Source organism: Propithecus coquereli, unplaced genomic scaffold (assembly GCF_000956105.1).
Source record: "Propithecus coquereli isolate 6110/MARCELLA unplaced genomic scaffold, Pcoq_1.0 Scaffold177, whole genome shotgun sequence".
Classification (NCBI taxonomy): domain Eukaryota; kingdom Metazoa; phylum Chordata; class Mammalia; order Primates; family Indriidae; genus Propithecus; species Propithecus coquereli.
The window spans coordinates 3,290,789-3,300,809 of NW_012142412.1; the positions used below are offsets into that span (position 1 = coordinate 3,290,789).

General features: G+C 35.4%; 1 protein-coding gene across 3 annotated transcripts in view; it reads right to left on the reverse strand.

Annotated features, from left to right (window-relative positions):
* The window catches only part of UPF2 (UPF2 regulator of nonsense transcripts homolog (yeast)), a 137,625-nt gene that overhangs the window by 46,938 nt on the left and 80,666 nt on the right, over nucleotides 1–10,021 (reverse strand). For all 3 annotated transcript variants that reach the window (XM_012642200.1, XM_012642199.1, XM_012642201.1), the window contains exon 9: nucleotides 5,380–5,488. In XM_012642200.1, coding sequence (XP_012497654.1) covers nucleotides 5,380–5,488 — 109 coding nt within the window. The remainder of the gene's footprint in view (nucleotides 1–5,379; nucleotides 5,489–10,021) is intronic.

The window sequence follows — 10,021 nt, forward strand, 5'->3', positions numbered from 1 at the left end:
ATTTAGCTAGAAGGACATTAAAACTAAGTACCAAGAGAGAGGTTCCAGCAAAAGAAACATATTTGGGTTTGCTGGGAATAGATGGGAACTGAAATCAGGTAAAATGTGCTCTATATATATAAACAGTGAAGTGAAAGAGCCAAAGTTCTATAGTCACAATCGCTGTGCTCTTCTGGTAATTTTCTGGAATATATGATCTTGGGCAAGTTACATCAACTCCCTGAATCTGTGTGCCCACTTGGTAAAATAAGGATAAAGATATGGATAATGATGATGAATGGTAGTGACTACACTTCCCTTGATACTAAGCAGTTAATATCCAGGGCAAAAGAAGATTACACAATCTTCAAAATGATGTCTAAGCAGTGTTTTAATGACATGGTAAAATGCTTCTAAGTGAGAAATTGGAACAGAAAACTGTACATAAAGTATAATTCATCCATGAAAAACTAGAGAAAAAAGGTAAAGAAAACATCAAAATGTTAACAGGGTTTGCTGTTAAGTGATGACATTTTGTTCCTCTTCCTTTCGACTTTACACATTTTCTAAATTACCTGTACTGAGCATCTGTCTCTTTTGTTGTCAAAGAAATGTAGGGGAAAAAAGCATAAGAAAGCGTATCAAAAGTTATCTATTGAAGCTGAATCTTTAGGGCTGGCAGGGCTGGGAAATACATACACATATTTTTTTAAGTTTTCTTGGACAGTCCCAGATGCACACCCTCTTCAGCAATTGCTATGGAGTACCACATAACTTTTAAGTATTGCTGAGCATTATAGCTTTCAAAACATGGAACATACTATATCACCTATAGTATATATTTCTATTAACTCTGATCTTAAATATTATAAAAGCTAAGGAGGTACAATCTAACTAAAGTGACAAAGTTATAGAACTTTTAAATGAAGGATTTAAAAACCAATGACCTTACTCCCTCATTTTGAGAGGAGAAAACAGAAGGCTTTTAAAAAGGCTATAACTTGTTTAAAAAAAGAAAAGACTACTTATTCTGACTCCTCATCAATATTTTTCACTCTTATTTCTTAATCACTTATGATCAAAGATGTGTCAAAACACTTCTGCAAAACTAAATGCAGATGAATTTACAATGTAAATGTTTCTATATTTTTTTCAGTAATGCCTCTTGTAAGATTTCGCTCATATAATCAACCATCCTTTGCAAAAATGCTTTTTGCAACTCATTTGCTAAAGGTAGTTGAACTTTAGATTAAAACTGAATAATTAAATTTGTATGCATTAACAAAAACTCTTTAGATATGTCAACACATAAACAGTAAGGATATCCTGGGCCAACATTTACCACTTTCCTACAGGAAGAACCCGTAGGAAGAACCCTCTTCTCTAGACAAGCTGGCCCTCCTACAAGGGCCAAATAGATAATTTCTTTCCTCCACAGTCTGTTCATTTTGTTTTACATGAAGCTTACTAAATCATTCAACAAAGTTTTTTGAAAATCTACTGTATGCTAAATACGAAATCAGTATTATGTCTATAAATAAGTTTGCCTTGCTATGAAATATTTTTTTTTAATTTTATGGATCAGTGATCTCCAAAGTAGGGAGATTTTTGTAAGATCCTTGATGTTCTAGGATCTGTTGGGGGGGGGGTTTGAAACTTTTATTTACGTTTATCTCATATATTTCCATTTATTTTTGTGGTTTTATAATGCACATTAAATATTTGGTACAACTGTAAATGTATATAATTTTAAAATATTGGGGATACATGGTCAGCTTATTTTAACTAATAAAGAGGCTTGATCAAAAAAGTTGAGAAACCACTAATTTTTAATAGTCAGTGAGGCTACTTTGCTTATAATTAATAAAAGTTGTTCCCTCCATTATTAAAGAAGTAGGTGCTACTGGAAATTTGGAGAACACAGAAAACTAGAAAGGAAAAATATCTCATAGTCCCCCCCATCCAAAGATAGCCACTGTTAACAAATTTACATGTACTTCTTTTCTCTACTTTCTAAGCATTTTAACATAACTATAAATTCATTATATGTAAGATTTTATATCTTGCTTTTTAAAAAGCACTTTATGACATAAAAACTTTTTTGTCAATACCATTTTTAATGCTCTATCATTTCAGCATTCTATGTGGCCATTTTATTACTCCACTGTCGGGCTTTTAGATCATCAGTTTTTCCCTACTACAGTTCATGATGTTAATAAAGCTTTTTTTGGTATACAAAATAATTTACTTAGATTCTCAGAGTTGTCCAACGTATAAATGTCTTTAAAGCTCTTGAAACAATTGCCAAACAGCTTCTCCCAATTCCTACGTGAAAATGTTGGTTTCTCATTTCTATTACCTTTACTCATCTGTCGAATTGTATACTTTGTTTTAACTAGAACTTTTTTTGACTATAAGTGAGAGTGCATATAGTTTTGTTAACCAGTTTTACTTCTTAGCTGAGGTTCTTCTAAGTAGGGGGCCAATATGATTAGACTGTGGCAATACACTAGGATCTAAGTAGAAGACAGAGACAGGAAAACCTGGTTAAAAACTATTATAATCCAACTAGGGATAATGAAAGACAGCAGCAGTAGCAATGAAGAGGAGATGCTAGATTTGAGCTGTTTTAGAAGGTAGCATTAATAGAATTTGGTGAACACTGGCTCCTGAATGTCTAGGTACAAAAATAGAGGTATTTCTCTTACTGACTAGGTAAAATATATTGTAAATTTACAGGGAAAATATAGAAGTAGATTTGAGGAAGTAAAAGATTAAGACATTTTTAAGAAGAATACAATAAGCTTGTTTTCTGGACATATTTAGCTAGAAGGACATTAAAACTAAGTACCAAGAGAGAGGTTCCAGCAAAAGAAACATATTTGGGTTTGCTGGGAATAGATGCGAACTGAAATCAGGTAAAATGTGCTCCATCAAAAAAGAGGGTGAAGGAAGAAAGCTTAGGAAATTCCAACGTACAAATTCAGCTAGAAAAAAAGGAGGAGATTGAGAATGGTTGTCTTAAGTAAGAATCAGGAGAAAGTGGAGGTACACAAGGGATAATGACTACAATGATATTTATGTGCAGGCACTGCGTGAAGAACTGTGTATGCATTACCTCATTTAATACTTAAGAACACCCTATTTTAAAAGATGCAATTATTATCCCCATTTAATAGACTTGGAAACTGAGGTTTAGAGCATGTGAATAACTTGGCCAAAGCTACAATGCTAGCATGTGCTGGAGCTAGAATGATAGCTTCCTATAAAGCAGGAGAGTCCAGCAGTTTAGAATCTGCAGAGACATCAACTAACAGGCAATTATGAAACACTGGTGGTCTCTGCCAGGGTGCAGCTGTGATGGATAATCAAAGGGTAAATGTCACCACAAGTACAGACAAGCATACTCTAAAAAATTTGAATAAGAAAGAAATGGAAGAGGATAACTGTTGGGGTATAGGGGTGTTGAGAGAAGTTTTTTGTTCTTGGTGCTGTTATTTTATTTTCATTTGAGGATGGGAGAGCATTGGGCATGGAACATACTTCAGGCCTAATAGGAAATGCTTGGCAAAGTCTGCAGATTTAGGGGTGGGGAAGGACAGATCCTTGAGGAGGTATTTAATAAAAGGTAACCAATTACTTCAAGTACCCTTTCTTCTCTCCCCTGAGAGCAGTGGTTCCAAAGCATGCTCCTGGAATTCTGATATTCCTCCCTTTGTAATGAAGCATTGCAGCAGTTACGATAAAAATGCCAATTCTCCAACACCCATCTCAATTTTCAAACGAGAGGGGAGTACACATGGATAGAATTTTCTTAATTTTAAGTTTTTCACCAAAAGCACTAATTATGCTCAGTGTAGCAATGTGTGTTTTAATTTGGAGTTTGGTTGAGGAGCACAGGCACGTGACTCATATAATACACTCTCACTGCACACTGGCAAACAGTTTTGTTTGTACAATGGGATTATTTATGAACAAGAATATCATGACTTCTGATGTATCTGACCCCAAACTAGCAGCATTTATCAAAGTGTGTTCTTTATGGGATTATATGCTTGTACCCCTCCAGGAGATTCACAGAGTACATTAACACATTAAAGCTTTAAGAATGCTTACAATAAAACAAAACCGAACCATTTAACTTTATTGAGTTCAGTGTTTCCAACTTCTCTAAACATGAAAACTTTTCTAATTAATACTACCTATGAAAATCTAAAAAACACTTTAGCAAAAGCTGGCCCAGAAAAATCTTAACCACAAATCTCATAATAACAAATTAACATTCCAAGAAGCCAGAACAAATCATTCCACCCTCGTGAGACTTTCTCCTTCCTCTGAACCAAAGCACTCATTCTCCAATAATTCACTTGACAATTAAGCATGCAATTCCTTTTATCTGTTATATTTAAGAATTAAAGTTTTATTTCACTCTTGCTTTTCTATTTATGCCTTGTCATCCCAACTACATCATGAGGTTATTGACCTCAGAAATTGTGTCCGTTCTTTCCTGAGTTTTCAGCAATGCTACTGATCTGTGCAGTGAGTACAATAAAGCATGTATTGAACACAGCAAACAATTCCTGATTTTATTTGTATTCTTAGCAACTTACTATAAAGCTAACTTTTGTACACACAATTTCCCATTGGCTAACATAAACACTTGAATTTCATGTTTTTTCATCGTCTGCCAATGCCCACTTTCTATCCAATACCCATCATCTACCAATACCTCTAACAGTATCATTCACCCACACCCCCAACCAAGCTGGTATCTGAAGCTCTATCACCGCCATGAGATGACTGAGTAATGTGGGTTTGGGAGAACTACAAACTCTGGTCTGTTCGGACTCCTAGGGAAGCTGTCTGATAACAGGCCCCCAGTATTTCCTAGGGTGGTCTTTAAAGAACACACCACCATCCAAGGTAAAGATTCTCAAGGCAAGAATCAGGCAGCATGTACTAATACCAGACAATTTATGGAATCTTTTATGCTCCACACATTTGTACCCTCAACACTACAGAGGCATCCTACATGGCACCATACCCTGACCCTTCATTGCCAATCCTGTTTCTTCTGGAAACACCAATGAGGCCTCTGGCTGTCTTGACCTTGGAGAATGGTTTTTACTCTACAAAAGCAAAAAGCAAAAATTGTTCCCCTACAATGCGGGAACAAGGTAGTAGCAATGGCTCACCTCCCAGTTGGAATATCACTTATCCATTTCAAGCTTTGTTGAGTAAATTTACATTTTTGAAATTTAGAATTCCATAGATTCCAAACTGTTATACCACTATCAAATTTCAATAATATGCTTACTAACAATTATGTTCTTAAACTAAAGAATCCTCACTCAACTTTTCAAAATATACATATTACAAAATAAATGCTTAAATACATACATGAAATCTGAAATCCCCCCTCAGCATGGAACAAAGATCCTCTGCTACATCAGACATGCAGGGATGCAATGTAGCAACCAATCTTGCATAAAATGGTAGCAAATCCAACCTGCAAAAGTTACATGTGATATGTGTAAAAGGAAAGACATATCAGAAATAATTCAGTTTAAAATTTAAACTTTCTTAGATGTATTTACACATTAAATGATTTTAAAACTAATAATCATATAGACATGCCTATTTATTGCCATCATAAAGAAATGTCTGAAAATTCAATCAGCTTTGTGAAAGTTTATTAATAATCTGGCATTTTCCATTCAGTGAACTGATCACACATTTGTAATTTGACCAATTGTCATTTTGATAAAATATGAAACACCAAAAAAAAAATAAGTTTTGACACGGCTTAATTTTTTAATCATATAATACCTAAGTTAACCGCATACTTACAAACCTAAAGGTAGCTTAACTTATACAGTGTAAAACAGAATCCTTTCAGACCATTTCCTTTATTTATCCAGGGGTAAGTTATTTAGAAACCTCAATGTCTAAAGTAACCAATAGCCAAAAAAGCATCTATGAAGTCAAAACAGTATCACAAAATCCACACACTAACTTACATATTTCACTCATTACAGAACCCACTCGGATCCACCTTCAGGATCACACTTTAGACAGTAAGCGGCAAGTACATGGCACTCACGCTGCCACCCCTTCCACTGTCAGACCACTCTTTTTCACCAAACGTGGGCAAAGCTCCAGAATGCTGCTGAACGCAGGACTCCAGGCAGCTACTACTAATTGAAATCAACACAAGCGAAAACTTATTTTCCATTCCTGTCACAGACATTATTTTATAAAACTTGATTACTCAGTGATTCAACACTCAGCAGATCAGACGCTGAAGACGGGAAGCAGCAAGGAACTAATAAAAGTGCTGCACTGACAGCAGCAGGTAACAAGAGCTGACAATGAGGAAGGAAGCTAAAACTAAACTCAAAAAAAGTAGACATTAGAGCTCAAAAACTATGACAGCTTGAAGCCATCTAGGAAAGAAAGAATCATGTATGTCTTAATTATCGCCGAATAGATCACTATACAATAGAATAATACATGAAAATGGTTTGATCATCAGGGAAAAGACTGCATACCATGAAAGGCTTAGAATTAGATCTGGAAAGCTCCTAGTAGCATGTATGAAAGGCTTAGAATTAGATCTGGAAAGCTCCCAGTAGCATGTACAGATTAACTCTTATAAGAAGGGACATAGTGAAGGAAGAAGAATGGAGATAAATTTGAAAGGGAGGTTAAGGGAAAGAGACTCATTAAGTTCATGCCTAAAAGCCTCAAAAACTTTGTACTCCTCAAAAACTTGGACCATTTCTGGGAAAAAAAATTATCATTTATTTCGTTCTTACCAATGTGCTAGGCCCTGTCCTAGGTAGGCATCTATATATATCATTCAACTTCTTAACCTGATAGCCACCCTATGAGGTGGACATTATAATCACCATTTCAGAAATAAGAGAACAGATGCTCAGAGAAGTCAAAAACAATATGGTAGCTTTGTAGTAGTATCTTAATAATTTTTTAAATGAATCATATCCTCCTTTAAAGAAAGTGAAAACCACAATCCATTATATAAAGATTAAAAAATGTTTTGAATCAAAATGTTTAATGTTAAATTTTAAACATTTAAAATATTTAAAAAGTTTTATAGTGTTTATCATAGTGTAAAACCATAGTGTTTATTAATTGAAGGTTAAGCTTCTGTCATATAGATAATACATATAATGTAGGCCACATCACTCCTTGAAAATATTGCAAAAATGAGGTATTACCAAATTAGGTACTCTCATAAGTACATAATAATTTTCCTGATGTTGCCAATGTTAAAAAAAAAAAGGCTGGAGCAAATGAATATTTAATCTTCTTATATAATAAATGGATTCACACTAATACTAAATTTATAAAAATTAGTTAGAATATCAGGTTCTTCATTTGTTTTCTATACTCATTTTAGCAACAAATACTCTTTTTCAGTTCGTAATCAATTGCCAAATTCAAATGTTGGACTTTTAACCTAAGTCTAGGTTCTACTGTTCCCTGTTGCCACAACTACGGGTCAGAAAGATACAGATAAAGAGAGAAGGTCACAGGCTGACAAATAGCTATGTGCTGGGAGTTAGGAGGCCCAGGCTCCAATTCTATGGCAGCAAACAGCACCTCTGTGACCTCATGGGCTGATCCACCCTCCACTTGACCTGTTCCACCTGCTCCAGGCACACTGGCTCCTCAGTGATCCTCTCACTCAGAGTCTTGTGCTGGTGCTTCCCTTGGGCTAGAATATGCTTTCCCTAAACATCCATAGTGTTTATTGCCTCCCGACCCATTCTGAACATGCCACTGAGACTGCAAACTCACCCCACCCTGCCTCGGCCCAATCCCCTTACCCCTGCACTACTTTTTTTTTTTTGAGACAGGGCCTTGCTCTGTCACCGAGGCTGGAGTGCAGTGGTGTCACCATAACTCACTGCAACCTCAAACTCCTGGGCTCCTGCCACCGCAGTCTCCTGAGTAGCTGGGACTACAGGCTAGAGCCACCACACCTGGAGAAATTTTGTATTTTTGGTAGAGACGGGGTCTCACTATGTTGCTCAGGCTGGTCTCCAACTCCTGGCTTCAAGTGATCCTCCCACCTCAGCCTAACAAAATGCTAGGATCATAGGCATAAGCCAGTACGCCCAGCCTGCTTTTTAAAACGTAATTTACCACCTTCTAACACAGTAAATAATTTACTGATTTGTTATGTTTATCTTATTTGTTATACCTCCTGCCCACCTGAACGTTAAATTTCCTGGGAGATAGTTTACCAGCACTCAAAACAGTATCTAGAACATAGCTAGTATTCTAGATATATATGTTAGAAAAATGAATGTCTCTGGGATCTCACTCTTAAGCATACTGTTACCATTTAGTCTAAGATAGTTTTCTCCATATTAAGGAAGTACCTTCCTATTTTTATATGAATATTACACTTTATCAACAAAAGCTCATTTATCAAATATCTTTCAAGCAACTAATGGGATATTCATACATAATAGATTCTTATTTTCCTATTGATGTTATACATATTAATAGATTTCCTATGTTAAACTACCCTTCCATTCATAAGATCAATCCTCTATGATCATGCTGGAATCTTATTTTTAATATACTATGTATTGAATATGATTTGCTAATCTTTTACATAGACTTTTTATATTGACATTCGAAAGTGAGATTGGTCAATACTTTTAACTTTTTTACTCCTTTTTGTCAGATTTTATCTATTTTTTTTACTACATGAAATAGCAAGTTTTTTATACTCTGGAACAAGTGATATAGTAGAGAAATTACTTGTTCCATGAAAGACCAAAAGAACTCAATAAAGCTATCTCGTCTTAGTCTATTTAAGATGAAATTAACTGGTAAATTTTTACATTTTCTGCCATGATCACTTCTCTGTGTATTTTATTTTGTCCTAAATCAATTTTAGAAATGTATCTGTTCTTCAAAAAATTATCTGTTTGACTGAGATTTAAGTGTTTTTTAATCACATTTCTAGCATATCAACTGTTTATTTCTTAAACTTTTTAATGTTCTTTTTCTTTATATTTTCTAGACGATTCTCTATTTGGATTTTTCTAAGAACCAGCTATTAAATTTCTAAGTTTTACCTTGGTTGTCTTTTTTAATGTATTTTTTAATGGCATTTGAGATCATAATACTTAGCATAAAAAATTCTTAAACAAACTATGTCATGTCCTCTATATGTCACTTAAATACTTTGCTTCATTTTTTTTTCTTCTTTCAATTAGCCCAATCTACTTCAAAATCTTTTATTTTCTCAGACAGGGTCTCGCTCTGTCACCCAGGCTGGAGTACAGTGGCACAATCATAGCTCACTGTAACCTTCAACTCCTGGGCTCAAGGGATTCTCCCGCCTCAGGCTCCCAGGGTGCTGGGATTAAAGTTGTGAGCCAATGCTCCCCGACAAGACCCTTTCTGAGCCCCCATAGAAAGGCAGATATACCCATCCATTTTAAAGTAAAACAGTTTTGTGCTATCTGTTCAGGCACAGATCGGTGAACTAACAACATAGGAAAGTACTTTCAGCTTTAACAGGGATTTTAAAAATAGTTTAAGGATTCCCTAAGAAGAGCTTAACTCTTTTAAGATTTTCTAGGTACTTAGTAATTCTAGTTTTTGTTTCTTTTGGAATTGGCGAAGCGGCAGTAAAGTTAGATACTCCATTTTCTCAGAAGCCTCTAACCTATAAAATGGACAGTTTGATACTAAATTTCACCCTGCCCTCTTTAAATCTTCAAGTTCTGTGGCTGTTCATTCATTACTTTACAAAATAAAATCCCTTATGTTGTAAACAAAGTAATAAATTATATACTTGTTCAGTGCTAGTCCTGCTTAGGAATGCTTTGTCTTTTCCACCTTCCTAAGAATGCAAGCTCAAAAGGGAACGGAGTTAGGCTGGGCGCGGTGGCTCACGCTTGTAATCCTAGCACTCTGGGAGGCCGAGGTGGGCGGATTGTTTGAGCTCAGGAGTTCGAAACCAGCCTGAGCAAGAGCGAGACCCCGTCTCTAC